The 12,663-nt window shown below is 42.0% G+C and overlaps 3 protein-coding genes and 1 non-coding gene across 4 annotated transcripts in view; 3 read left to right on the forward strand and 1 right to left on the reverse strand.

The window, feature by feature from the left end:
* Nucleotides 1–2,185, forward strand: part of LOC122784538 (Krueppel-like factor 11) — a 2,829-nt gene extending 644 nt beyond the window's left edge. Inside the window, exon 2 of the mRNA XM_044049843.1 lies at nucleotides 504–2,185. Within this exon, the coding sequence (XP_043905778.1) occupies nucleotides 504–851 (348 nt within the window). The 3' untranslated portion in view covers nucleotides 852–2,185. The remainder of the gene's footprint in view (nucleotides 1–503) is intronic.
* Nucleotides 2,186–4,029: 1,844 nt separating this feature from the next.
* LOC122784376 (PWWP domain-containing DNA repair factor 3A-like) lies at nucleotides 4,030–6,336 on the reverse strand. The gene is made up of 6 exons (XM_044049627.1): nucleotides 6,202–6,336; nucleotides 5,443–5,593; nucleotides 4,808–4,903; nucleotides 4,547–4,726; nucleotides 4,334–4,422; nucleotides 4,030–4,221 (listed from the first exon to the last, which is right to left on the reverse strand). The coding sequence occupies exons 2-6, from the start codon at nucleotides 5,497–5,499 to the stop codon at nucleotides 4,095–4,097; spliced, it is 549 nt and encodes a 182-aa protein (XP_043905562.1). The 5' UTR covers nucleotides 5,500–5,593; nucleotides 6,202–6,336; the 3' UTR covers nucleotides 4,030–4,094.
* A 1,080-nt stretch (nucleotides 6,337–7,416) lies between these two features.
* LOC122784352 (ribonucleoside-diphosphate reductase subunit M2-like) lies at nucleotides 7,417–12,388 on the forward strand. Its single transcript, XM_044049595.1, has 10 exons — nucleotides 7,417–8,220; nucleotides 8,417–8,485; nucleotides 9,301–9,459; nucleotides 9,537–9,653; nucleotides 9,739–9,872; nucleotides 10,481–10,575; nucleotides 10,703–10,836; nucleotides 11,315–11,419; nucleotides 11,597–11,710; nucleotides 11,970–12,388. Exons 1-10 carry the CDS (start codon nucleotides 7,882–7,884, stop codon nucleotides 12,120–12,122), a joined length of 1,419 nt encoding a protein of 472 aa, XP_043905530.1. The 5' UTR covers nucleotides 7,417–7,881; the 3' UTR covers nucleotides 12,123–12,388.
* Nucleotides 11,758–11,892, forward strand: LOC122784633. Its single transcript, XR_006362205.1, has one exon. It is a non-coding gene; the product is annotated as a small nucleolar RNA SNORD94 (small nucleolar RNA).
* Nucleotides 12,389–12,663: the final 275 nt, after the last annotated feature.

Below are 12,663 nucleotides of genomic sequence, written 5' to 3' on the forward strand. Positions count from 1 at the left end.
TACTCACTCTCACACACACACTCATGCACTCTCACACACACACTCACTCTCTCACACACACACACTCGCTCTCACACACCAAACCTCACAGAGAAAATCAGTGATTTTAACATCACACACACACTGGAGTTGTCGATCCACTGCTGCCTCCATCACTAAGTTCAAATGTCTTATTTTGTCAATTTGGCTTTTGAAAAACTTTAGATTTGCTTCAGTGACACAAAGTGACCACACGAGGCAGCAGTAGACCAGCAGCTCCTGCGTCCCTGTGAGCTAAAATCACTGATTTTCTCTATGGGCTTTAGTGTGGGAGAGTGAGTGAGTGAGTGTGTGTGTGTGGGAGGGAGAGTGAGTGGTTTACACAGATGAGCTAAAGACGTGATCATGTGACTGCTGAGGCCAGCAGGGGGCGTCCTCATCTCACTCCTGTAGTGACGTGATGGCGGCCATTTTAAAAACACAAACATCTGCATCTGTCGAACAAATATGCTGAAGAAACGTAGACGTTTTCGCGTGTTGTTGTGGTGGTGACCCGTGTTTGTTGTCGCTCCGCAGGTGAAAAGCCGTTCAGCTGTCACTGGGACGGCTGCGACAAGAAGTTTGCCCGCTCCGACGAGCTTTCCCGCCACCGGCGGACGCACACCGGCGAGAAGAAGTTTGTGTGCGGCGTGTGCGACCGGCGCTTCATGCGCAGTGACCACCTGACCAAACACGCCCGGCGGCACACGACGTCCAAGCGGGCGACGTCGTGGCCCGCCGACACCGGTGACCTCAACAAAATGGCCCTGCCCAAAGGTCATATCCGAGGCCCCGCCCTTCCTGTCAGGGTGCTCGTCCCCACCGCCAACTAACTCAGGACACTGGAGGCGGAGCTTCAGTCAGAATGATGGTCTGTAAGCGTATGGCGCCCCCCTGAGGCTGAAGCGGTCGTTACACTCCAGTGACTGATGATGAAACAGAAACCTGGAGTTTTGAGTCTTTACAAAAAACTTTGGCACAAAAACTGCAAACGTCGGATTTCTGCGAGAAAATTCAAATAAAAAAATGAATGAAATTATTTTTATTTCTTTTTACATCAGTACTTCAGAGAACTGCACTTTACAGTATGTCAGTAAACACACCGATGCTTCCCGACACTGAGGTAACTTTTTAGCCGAGTGGACTTTGAAAACGCGGTTCTCAGCAGGAAAAACTGATTTTAGCCTCTTAATAAAAGACTTGTGTCATAAAATCGCCGTCAGTCCAAGTCTACGATATCTACGTCACATGATCACGTCTGTAACCCACTCGCCCTCTCACACCAAAAGCTGTGGATCAACAGCTCCTGTGTGTGTGATGTTAAAATCACTGATCTTCTCCATGAGGTTTGGTGTGGGAGAGTGAGTGGTTTACAGTGAGATGAAGACGTAATCATGTGACGTCCTGGTTGAGATTTTATTACCCGCTGTAGGCACAGGACGAGGCCAGCAGGGGGAGTCCACATCTCAGGCAGCACTGACTCTGGTGTCAGTGCTTCAGAATCCACACAACCTTGAGTTGAGCTCATGTGGTTGTCGGACACAGTGTCCGGCTTTGCTCAGGACATTTTATTCCCACACACACTCACAGAGGAGGAGGCGGAGCAGGAGGCGGAGCTGCTATTCATTCACACAAAACCAATAAAGATTTGACGTTGCACTGGAGTTTTTAAAATGGAGCTGGTTTTTGTACTCAGTAAATTCATGTTTACTTCACGTGTGTGTGTGTGTGTGTGTGTGTGTATCTGTTAGTCAACCATATGCACTCTTTTTTTTCTTGCCAAAGCCTCTGTGTATTTGTGCTTCTGTAAATACTGTAAATATATTCATATCTATATGAATGTTCTGTGTATTCCAATCTGCATTTATTGATTGTATGAGTTGTTGCTATTTTAAACATGTCAGTATTCCTCACTGTGATACTACCTATTCTTTTTCTATTTTTGTTTTTTTATTATTTAATAAACATGTGTTGAGGAAAAGTGCTTTTTTTTTTTTACAGTGTAGCCAGTATGAAAATACCTCATGTTATGAAATGTAATTCTTATTATTAATAATAATAATGATAATAATAATAACAACAGCTTTTATCAGAATGATTTGCCTGTAAGTGATGGTGAAAAAGGAAATGACTTTTATAATAATAATAAAAAAAGACCATCTCAAATATAAAAGTGTTGGTTTGTACTTTTTGTTCTTTAACACCATGGGCAGGTAAGAGGTGGGGCCACAGGTCAGGGCGATATTTATGTCACGATACGACATTATCGCGATATTTAATTACTGTTATTCATTAACTGGTTCTGGTTAATGTTAGCGTGATAAGACTTTGTTTAATCTGTTTAAACAATGGAAGTCAATGCAGCGTCTGTGTGTGTGTGTGTGTCTTCTTTGTGAGGACATTCTGTCTGGTCCTCACAACTTTAAAGGGCTTTTTTAGGGTTAAGACCTGGTTTTAGAGTTAGGGAATACATGATGTGTGTGTGTGTGTGAATAAACTGGTCAAAGAAAGCAGGTCAGATAGAGGCGGGAAACCACAGAGACGGCCTCGCGCTGCGGCTTGTTATATAAACACATAACTTGGTTCCGTGTGTGAAGTTTCTGCTCGGCGACAGTGTCACGTTACACAACCGGGCCGCGGCTCCTCCCCGCTGACTCCGCCCGGTAACAGCGGTCAGCCAATCCTGAGCAGGCCGCTGCGGGGGCGTGACCAATGAGCAGAGAGATGACATCAGTACCGGGAACGTGAAGGAGGCGCGTCATTGGCTGATGAGGGTCCCGCCCACTTGCCTTACTGACCGACATTCAGCTTCAGCCAAAAAGAGCAAGTAGGTCCAGCTGCAGACCCGCAGACCACTCAACGAAACGCCCCTTCACTCAACGAAACGCCCCTTCACTCAACGAAACGCCCCTTCAAACTACACGACACTCTGATTGGCTCTCAAGAGACTGCGTCTGAAACGTGATGACGTTTACTAACGTGATAACGTCTTCTTTTATTGAAACTTTATTTACACACGCGTATCTCATAGACACTTGTTGACAAGAGACTTTTATCCCGGTGTGCGACAGGAAAAGAGAAGAATAAATACTCGTGTTGACTTTTATGAACACAGAAATGTACTTTCTGTGAAATTTGTGAATAATTAATGTCACTTTGTAAAGTATGAAATGTTATAGCCAAACTGCTAAAATATATAAATGCCGATTGGAAAAGTTCTTTGAACATCACGTTTACACAATATAGTATCACGTTTTTGTGATATAATTATCACGTTTATACAATATAATATCACGTTTATGTGATATAATTATCACGATATAATTATCAATATAATATCACGTTTATGTGATATAATTATCACGTTTATATATTATCACATTTATACAATATAATATCACGTTTATGTGATATAATTATCACGTTTATACAATATAATTATCACGTTTATACAATATAATATCACGTTTATACAATGTTTATACAATATAATATCACGTTTATACAATATAATATCATGTTTATACAATATAATATCACAAATTCCACTTTGAACACACACTTTGAATAATTTCATTTGTTTTTGCAAACTTCCAACATCATGGCAACCTGTATGTTACAAAAAGGTGTGTTTAATATAGGCCTACATTTATTGAATGTCTTATTAGTCTGTAGTTTGACATGTTGTTCAACTGGACAGAACAACGATTAGAACTAATAAAAGTCTACTTGATCAGGTCTTTAATCTGAAAGAAACCCTCCTTAAATTCTGTGCTGGTGTGGTCCAGGTGGTGGTAGACAGAAGTTAAGTAGACAAGATCTGCTGAGTATGTCATTAAGGAGATGTTACCTATTTCCAGGAAGATATGTGACACATTGGTATCTGAATCAAACCCAGCCAGTTGGACATCAGTGGGTCTTTTGATGAAAGTAAAACAAATGCACTGAAACCCTTGATTCTGCACAGAAAGTTGTATAACTTTCAAATCCATGTAATGAATACAAGTGATGAATGATATATTTTCTTTATTTTATACACAACAGACTATCCAGCAGACACATTCACTACCCAGGGATTACAGGCACCTGAGGAATTCCTCACACTCCAAGGCTTTCTTGTAATTGCTCAGGAAGCTATCCAGTTTCTGCCTCGCTTTTGAGGAAATGTGGCTCTGAAGCTGTTCCCCAAGCTGGGTTATCTCGCTGACAAGACAAAATGATATAGCAAAATAATGAAGTTGTTAAAGACACTCAAATACATAATAAGATATAAACAGAAAATTGGATTAACAGTTTCCTAAACTATCCGGCTTACCTTGAGTCAAACTCTGTGCCACGCATGTACATCTCCTTGGCTTTGTCCAGGGAGATGGAGTGAACAGCTCCGAGGGCATGTACTGTTGCCTGTGGCATGAAGATTAAGATTTAAGATTGTGTTAGACAGTGACCATGTGTTAAAAGGAGACAGACATATGCAGTCATATAACACATGTAGTCTACAAATCAGTGTCAGTGTCTGAGATCTCACCTCTGGCAAAAGTACATCCATTACGAATGCCACTGGATCTGCAGACTTCTTGTCTGTCTCAGTACGTTCGAGTACTTCAGACAAGAAGTGCATGTCCACTTGTTCATCATCTTCAAAAAGAAGGATGACCCTGTCCTGTTTCTTGGCCCAAGGAGACACCGTGTTGCCTGTGATGATGTTCTATAAAAATTGTTTAGGATTTTAGTTTGGGTATTCATATACAAATACACAAACACCACACTAAATGCCATTGTCACTCACTTTAAGGTGTTGCAGCATGCCCTGATCCTCTGTGATTACACTGGTTAACAGACAACATGCCTCGCGTCGCTTCTGTTGGGCTTGTTGGGCCCTTTCCTAAAATTAAATTACACATAATATGCAACACTGAATACATGTGATTAAGAACTTTGAATAAGACATTTTCTTTCCCTGATTATTTGCACTTCCTCTGATAAGAGGTGTCATCCTGGCTGGCAACTTGTTTGGCCACAGTAACATCACTGCCCTAAATGGATATACAGATAAGCCTGTCTGAGAGGCAAATTGTTACATTACTTCTGAGAACAATCATTATTATCAGGGGCATCTATAAAAATGCAGGAATCTTGAAACTTTTTCTCAATATCTAAATTCTTAACAAGAGTGAAAATAAAAGATTGACTTAAGATTCTACACACATGAAGTACAGTACACATAGATGAAATGGTTTACTTTACTTTACTTATTTTGAGTTTCTGATACTCAAATGGATGAGTTGAATAGTTTGATGGTCACAGTTATCCATGGTCAGGACAAACAGAAATAACATCACATTTAATAATACATAAGGCTCATGGGGAAATTAAAGCCTTTCAGCGTTGAAATGAAAAAATATTTGATAATTTAGGACTTACCACCGTACTCCACCATTGACCTTTGGTGTCCCTGCAGATGAGACACAAGCTTTGCATAGCTCCCCTTTTTTGTGCAGATCAGACACTGATAAGTGTCCGAGTCGCATCTCCTCAGCTCAGGGTCTGCTCCTTCACTGAACGTAGTGTTGCTCTATAAGAGAAAATGTAAATTAAAATTGTATTTTGTATTTTTAACATAATCATCCAGAATCAAGTAGTAATACACTGGACTGCATTTGCCTTTAAGACTTTCCCTGTCCTAAAATATATGCAGGCTAACTGAAATAAATCAAATCAAATGACACTGTTGACTGTGATTCAACAGAACTTCTCATTTCTAAACATGAAAAATATTATTCATCATCAAATCTTTTATCTTAACAATTGTAGAACTGAGGTCACACGTTTTCAAATGAGCAAAGCTGTGTGCAACTTGTCAGAGTCATTTAAAGATTAAAAAACAGATAAATACTAATATATAGAGATCATATAGTTTATCTTATACGTTTCTTGGTTGAAAATGAGACAATGTTATATTGTCAATGTTATAACCTGTACATATAAATAAAAGAAAAAAAGGAAAAAAAAGAAAAAAAAAAAGGGAGAAAATCGCTGCGTCTTGCTTGCTGTTACAGTCGCTATCGTTACAGCATGCAGACATTACTGGTTAATAAACTGCACTTAATTGATTTAATGGATACAAATAATGACTATTCATCCAGTGTTCAATATCAAAATGTGTTTTTTATCCATTCTTACCTTTTCCTCCGTCATTTTCCCGTGTTTTTCCCGTGTTACTTTTTCGGGTTCTCTCTTCATACTCGGTCAACGTAAACTTCATCACGTTTCTCTTGAGAGCCAATCAGAGTGTCGTGTAGTTTGAAGGGGCGTTTCGTTGAGTGAAGGGGCGTTTCGTTGAGTAAAGGGGCGTTTCGTTGAGTGGTCTGCGGGTCTGCAGCTAGACCCTTCTCAAAAAGAGAGATAAATATATTTACATGTGATTGTGTGGTCACAGCGACTGTGTGAGGCTGTGAGCGGTACTGCAGCACAGTGTCTGTTTACATACATGCATTTATGTGTATTATTGTTATATTCCAGTCCAGTGTGCGTAAATATAAAGAGTTTCTAAAAGCAAATGTTAATATCCACATTTAAGAAGCTGAAAAACGACAGAAACTAGACAACATTCACATTTAAGAAGCTGAAAAATGACAGAAACTGGAGAATATACACATTTAAGAAGCTGAAAAACGACAGAAACTAGAAAATATTCACATTTCAGAAACTGAAAAATGACAAATCTAGAAAATATTCACATTTCAGAAGCTGAAAAATGACAAAAACTAGAAAATATTCACATTTAAGAAGCTGAAAAATGACAAAAACTAGACAATATTCACATTTAAGCAGCTGAAAATAAGAATCAGAATCATAATCCTTTTATTACCCCGAAGGAAATTGTTTTGAAATACCAGTCAGTTTTTTAAAGAGCACATATGTTAAAAATTAAAAAAAAGAAATTAAATTTAAGTAAAAAATAGAAATAGAATATAAAACAAATAAATTAAAATGACAGAAAGTAGAAAATATTCACATTTAAGAAGCTGAAAAATAAAAGACTGATTAATAATCGATTCATTGAGCACTTGTTTTAGCTCTTCTTTTATTCTTGTCCCATTTTAAACTCATTTATACTCATTCATTCATTTAGGCTTATATTTCCTCTGCTTATATTGTTAATATGGGGGGGAGGGGGAGGTGCAAGTTTTGAGGTATATTCTTGAAATTTTTTACCTGGTAAATTTGTTCTTATTTTATTTGTATTCTTTAACTGTGTAATTTTATTCTGATTATTTATTTTAACTTTGTAAAAAACTGCTGCTATAACATTCGTTACCTTTGTACACTGGAGCGCTGTGACGAAAGAATTTCCCGCAAGGGATTAATAAAGTATATTCTATTCTATATTCTATATTCTATTCTATTCAGCGCCCGCTGCTATTGTTTCCCTCGTGGGTTGTTTTACAAGCGTAGATTCTCTATAATCTGGCATCTTTCACGTTGACATCGTTGAATGTCTATATGTTAAATAAACACATAAGATATAAACATATACTTATGTACCAGTGCAGTGTGGGTAAATATAAAGAGTTAAATGACTGTGATCAGACTCTGTAAATGTTAATGTTTCTCTTTTCAGGCAAAAGTCACATTCACTTCTCTCACTTTAACGTTCATCTAACGCTTAAGGGTCGTGTTGTGAAATGTCGGTTAATCGACTGTTACGTGTAAAATAAAAGTGTTTTATTGTTAAATTAAATGAGTGTTTCGTAACTGCTTTTATAACCGGTTTCTCGCGGTTTCGTAAGCTTGGACAAACTAAACAAAGCCGCTTCAATTTCCCACACTTCCGGGCGTCACGTGAACGCGGCGTGCCATATGATTGGCTCCGTGGCAGCGTCACGTTTAAAGAGCCTCCGCGAGCTGCGCTGTGATTGGCTGGCTGAGTTCACGCGCCAACATTTCAATAAAAAGGAGCCGCGGACGGAGAAGCTGCTTCAGTCTCTGCTCTCTCTCTGTGTTTGTCGCTGCTGCTGGACCTTTCCCTCCTTTTTCTCCCCTGTGACGTCACGGTGTTGTGTTTGCGGACTTTTCTCCCGTGTGACGTCACTCTGTGTGTGTATAAAAATGCTGTCTACTCGCGCTCCTCTCTCTGTAAAGGATGAAAACACACTCGTCAGTCAAACCAACAAAATGGCGCTGGACAAAGAAAACACGGTGAGAAGTCTCCTCTTCCTCTTCCTCTTCCTCTTCTTCTTCTTCTTCTTCTTCTTCCTCTTCGTCATCAACTTTCACGCCAAACTAACGGCAGCCATTTTCCTGAGCTGATTTACATCCCGCTTCATCCTCCGTGAGGCTCACGTGATCGATGTTTGTGGTCACTGTATTGATCTTTACTTTGTGTTGTTTTCAGCCTCCGAGTCTGAACAACACCCGCGTCCTGGCGTCAAAAACCGCGCGAAAAATCTTCAACGACGCTGAGGTGAGTGACGCTGAGTCAGCTGGCGACTTCCGGTCTGAGGCCGACCGATCGCATTGATCATCTTCATTGAGCGGGAATGTGCGTCGATTGTGGCGCGAACGTGTCTGGTCAGCTGTTTGATGTTGTCACGTGAGAAACAGCTGACATGAGATGATTTGTGTGATCACTGAAATAATCCGTTTACATGATTCAGAGTAAAGTAATCTGATTTAAACTCCCCCCTTACCTTAGACCAGGGGTGTCAAACATACGGCCCGGGGGCCAGAACCGGCCCGCCACAGGGTCCAATTGGCCCACAGGATGAATGTGTTCAAATTTCCCACTAATCTAAACGTAACGTCAAATGCTCCAGATACCCGTGACTAAATGTTTGTGCCTTTATAGATCCAGTGTGCTGTGTAAATAGTACATTTAGACATGATATTGTTGAAATTTCATGTTTTGTAAAATTATCCTTCAGTAAATGTAAAACAAAGGAGAAAAAACAAAGGGGTTCTTGTTGTTCGTAGGTTATTGTGCTATTACTTTACTATTTTTACTGGTCCGGCCCCCATGTGGCCCCTGAACAAAAATGAGTGTGACACCCCTGCCGTAGACCTTAGTTCCTCTTGTGCCTGAAGTTTCCATGTCCTTTCATCGGCAGCTATCATCTCTGTTTCTTCAGTAATCTGTTAATCTGTAATGAGTGAATTAGGTCCGCTCATACAATCTGAATTAAAGGGCCGAATTAATCTGATTCCAGCTGCTGATAAATTGTTGATCAATAATGATATTGATTATAGATGTGAGAAGGTCTTTTTGTTTGTCTGTTTTAGCCCAAAGTGGTGAAGCATAGCAGCAGCAGCAGCGGCGGCGAGGAGGCGGAGCCTCTGCTCAAAGACAACCCCCGCCGCTTCGTCGTCTTCCCCATCCAGTACCACGACATCTGGCAGATGTACAAGAAGGCCGAGGCCTCGTTCTGGACGGCAGAGGAGGTACGAGCGTCCACTGCGGCGGGGAGGCGTGGCTGTGGGCGTGGTCACGCGGTGGTTAACGGCTTGTGTTTGTTCAGGTGGACCTGTCCAAGGACCTGCAGCACTGGGAGTCTCTGAAGGACGAGGAGAGGTACTTCATCTCACACGTGTTGGCGTTCTTCGCCGCCAGCGACGGCATCGTCAACGAGAACCTGGTGAGTGAGCGCGCGCTCATTTATTGATCCGATATCGATATTCGATCGGCCGCCTGACCCCGTTGTTTCACTCCGTCGCCACCAGGTGGAGCGTTTCACACAGGAAGTGCAGGTGACGGAGGCGCGGTGTTTTTACGGTTTCCAGATCGCCATGGAGAACATTCACTCAGAGATGTACAGTCTCCTCATCAACACGTACATCAAAGAGCCACAAGAGAGGTGACTGTCCTTTACTGTCCTCTGATGTCCTTTACTGTCCTCTGCTGTCCTTTACTGTCCTCTGATGTCCTTTACCGTCCTCTGCTGTCCTTACCGTCCTCTGCTGTCGCTGTCGATCCTCTGCTGTCCTTTGAGTCCTCTGCTGTCCTTTCGTCCTCTGCTGTCCTTTACTGTCCTCTGCTGTCCTTTTGTCCTCTCTGTCCTTTACCGTCCTCTGCTGTCCTTTACTGTCCTCTGCTGTCCTTTACGTTCTCTGCTGTCATTTACCGTCCTCTACTTGTCCTTTCCGTCCTCTGCTGTCCTTTCGTCTCTGCTGTCCTTTACTGTCCTCTGCTGTCCTTCCTCTGCTGTCCTTTACCGTCCTCTGCTGTCCTTCGTCCTCTGCTGTCTTTACTGTCCTCTGCTGTCCTTTACATCCTCTGCTGTCATTACCGTCCTCTGCTGTCCTTTACTGTCCTCTGCTGTCCTCTACAGTCCTCTGCTGTCCTCTGCTGTCCTCTGCTGTCATTTACCGTCCTCTGCTGTCATTTACTGTCCTCTGCTGTCCTCTACTGTCCTCTGATGTGTCCTCTGTGCTGTTGTGTGATGGTGCGTTCACTGACCCTCAGAGAATACCTGTTCAATGCCATTGAGACTCTGCCGTGTGTGAAGAAGAAGGCCGACTGGGCGCTCAACTGGATCGGCAACAAGAGCGCCACCTACGGTACAGCAGCCGCCTGTGTTTGTTCCTGTGGTGTCTGTGCTCTTATTGATCAGGTCTGGTTATTGATCAGGTCTGGTTATTGATCAGGTCTGGTTATTGATGGTGTGTGTGTGTGTGTGTGGTCCAGGAGAGAGAGTGGTGGCCTTCGCGGCCGTGGAGGGAATCTTCTTCTCTGGATCGTTTGCTTCCATCTTCTGGCTGAAGAAGCGCGGCCTGATGCCCGGCCTGACCTTCTCCAACGAGCTCATCAGCAGAGACGAGGTGATGATGTCATCAGTGTGCACACACACACACACACACACACACACACAGAGTTTACTGTGTCTCACTAATCTCACGATACGATTCCATCATTTTCTGACAGATTTTAAAGGGACAGTGTGATTTTAGTGACATCTTGTGAGTGTTCCAGTGACTCGGGTTGAATTAATAAAAGCTGAAAGCATCAATTACACAATATATGGCTCTGACTGGACAGAGAGTCTACAGCTTACAAATGCTGGACAAAATCAAATCAAAGACGTGGTGAGAAAATAAGATCTATTTATTAAAGTGCCTCTTACAAGTAAATAAAGTGCAGTATGAAAATGAACACGATTTTTATCCAAGTCTTCACTCTTCTCCTTTTTTTTTTTTGTTATAAACCGAAATCCTCCCACATCTGCGTTTAAATATAATGGTGCTGGACTTCTTCCTGCTCATGTGATTGATTGATTGATTGATTGATTGGCTGTTTCAGGGTCTTCACTGTGACTTTGCGTGTTTGATGTTCAAACATCTGGTGAACAAGCCAACCTCAGAGGTCGTCACCAAGGTCATCAAGAACGCTGTGGAGATTGAGCAGGTGGGCGGAGTCACACCTAACACCTGTGGTTGTGTGTGTGTGTTGACCTGTGGTTCTGTGTGTGTGTGTGTGTGTGTGTGTGTTGACCTGTGGTTGTGTGTGTGTTGACCTGTGGTTGTGTGTGTGTGTTGACCTGTGTGTGTGTTGACCTGTGGTTGTGTGTGTGTGTGTCTTCAGGAGTTCCTGACTGAGGCTCTGCCTGTGAAGTTGATCGGGATGAACTGTGAGCTGATGAAACAGTACATTGAGTTTGTTGCTGACAGACTGATGCTGGAACTCGGCTTTACAAAGGTAACCATGGTGACACACATACACACGTTGAATTGTGCCTTTAAAGGTGTGTGATGATGAGACGCGCAGGGGTACGGACCTCAGCTGGTGATGGGAGCTGAGTGCTGCTGAGACTCTGATCAGAGGACGAGTGGTTCACTGACAGACGACAGCAGCATGAGACAGACGCCACACTGAACACACCTGTGACTGACTGACTGACGGACAGACTGACTCACCTGTGACAGACAGACAGACTCACCATCTCTGTTGTGTGCAGATCTACAGGGTTGAGAACCCCTTTGACTTCATGGAGAACATTTCTCTGGAGGGAAAGACCAACTTCTTTGAGAAGAGAGTGGGCGAGTACCAGAGGATGGGCGTGATGTCCACGACCACAGACCACACCTTCAGACTGGACGCAGACTTCTGAGTGCAGCAGACTGTCGGCGCTACCTCACAGGATCCATGTGCCCCCTGGTGGATAGGTGGATACACTGTTGGTTTTTTTTAAGGACACTAAGCAGCTGACACAATGTTTACATAATATTACTTGGAGGGGCGTTGCTGCAGCTCTGAGAGGATCCTGATGGACTTAAGCTTTTATTTCAATTGTGTTTTTAAATGTTTTATCTTTTATGATTCAAACGATTTTTTACTCTTGTACAGTTTTATATGTAATAAAGATTCAAACTGTGATTCTGCTCCTCACTCTTTCATCAAATTAAACGAAAATAGACCTTTTCAAAATAAGACTTAAGACACATTTGGTCCAGAGGGAAAATAAATGTATCTGTAAATTAGTTTCTACATTGGTAGACAGTTCTGACTGAAACATGTGTTTTATTTTATCACAATTATGACTGTTTAAAGGAAAGTCACAAAAAAGCCAAAATCAGTCGCTCTTATTTTGAAAAGCCAAGATCCAGTTTGGTTCATGAAAAAAAAAAATTTGTTTCTAAGAGACAATGAGA

Source organism: Solea senegalensis, linkage group LG17 (assembly GCF_019176455.1).
Source record: "Solea senegalensis isolate Sse05_10M linkage group LG17, IFAPA_SoseM_1, whole genome shotgun sequence".
NCBI classification, from domain to species: Eukaryota; Metazoa; Chordata; class Actinopteri; order Pleuronectiformes; family Soleidae; genus Solea; species Solea senegalensis.

Excerpts from the sequence above, each read along its gene's own strand:
- LOC122784376 (XM_044049627.1), bottom strand. The coding sequence starts at position 5,499 with ATGCAAAGCTTGTGTCTCATCTGCAGGGACACCAAAGGTCAATGGTGG. Across the intron at positions 4,904-5,442 it reads GTCAATGGTGGAGTACGGTG|GAAAGGGCCCAACAAGCCCA; the intron begins GTAAGTCCTAAA and ends ATTTAATTTTAG. Across the intron at positions 4,423-4,546 it reads TGGATGTACTTTTGCCAGAG|GCAACAGTACATGCCCTCGG; the intron begins GTGAGATCTCAG and ends TTCATGCCACAG.
- LOC122784352 (XM_044049595.1), top strand. The coding sequence starts at position 7,882 with ATGATTGGCTCCGTGGCAGCGTCACGTTTAAAGAGCCTCCGCGAGCTG. Across the intron at positions 9,873-10,480 it reads ATCAAAGAGCCACAAGAGAG|AGAATACCTGTTCAATGCCA; the intron begins GTGACTGTCCTT and ends ACTGACCCTCAG. Across the intron at positions 11,711-11,969 it reads TGGAACTCGGCTTTACAAAG|ATCTACAGGGTTGAGAACCC; the intron begins GTAACCATGGTG and ends TGTTGTGTGCAG.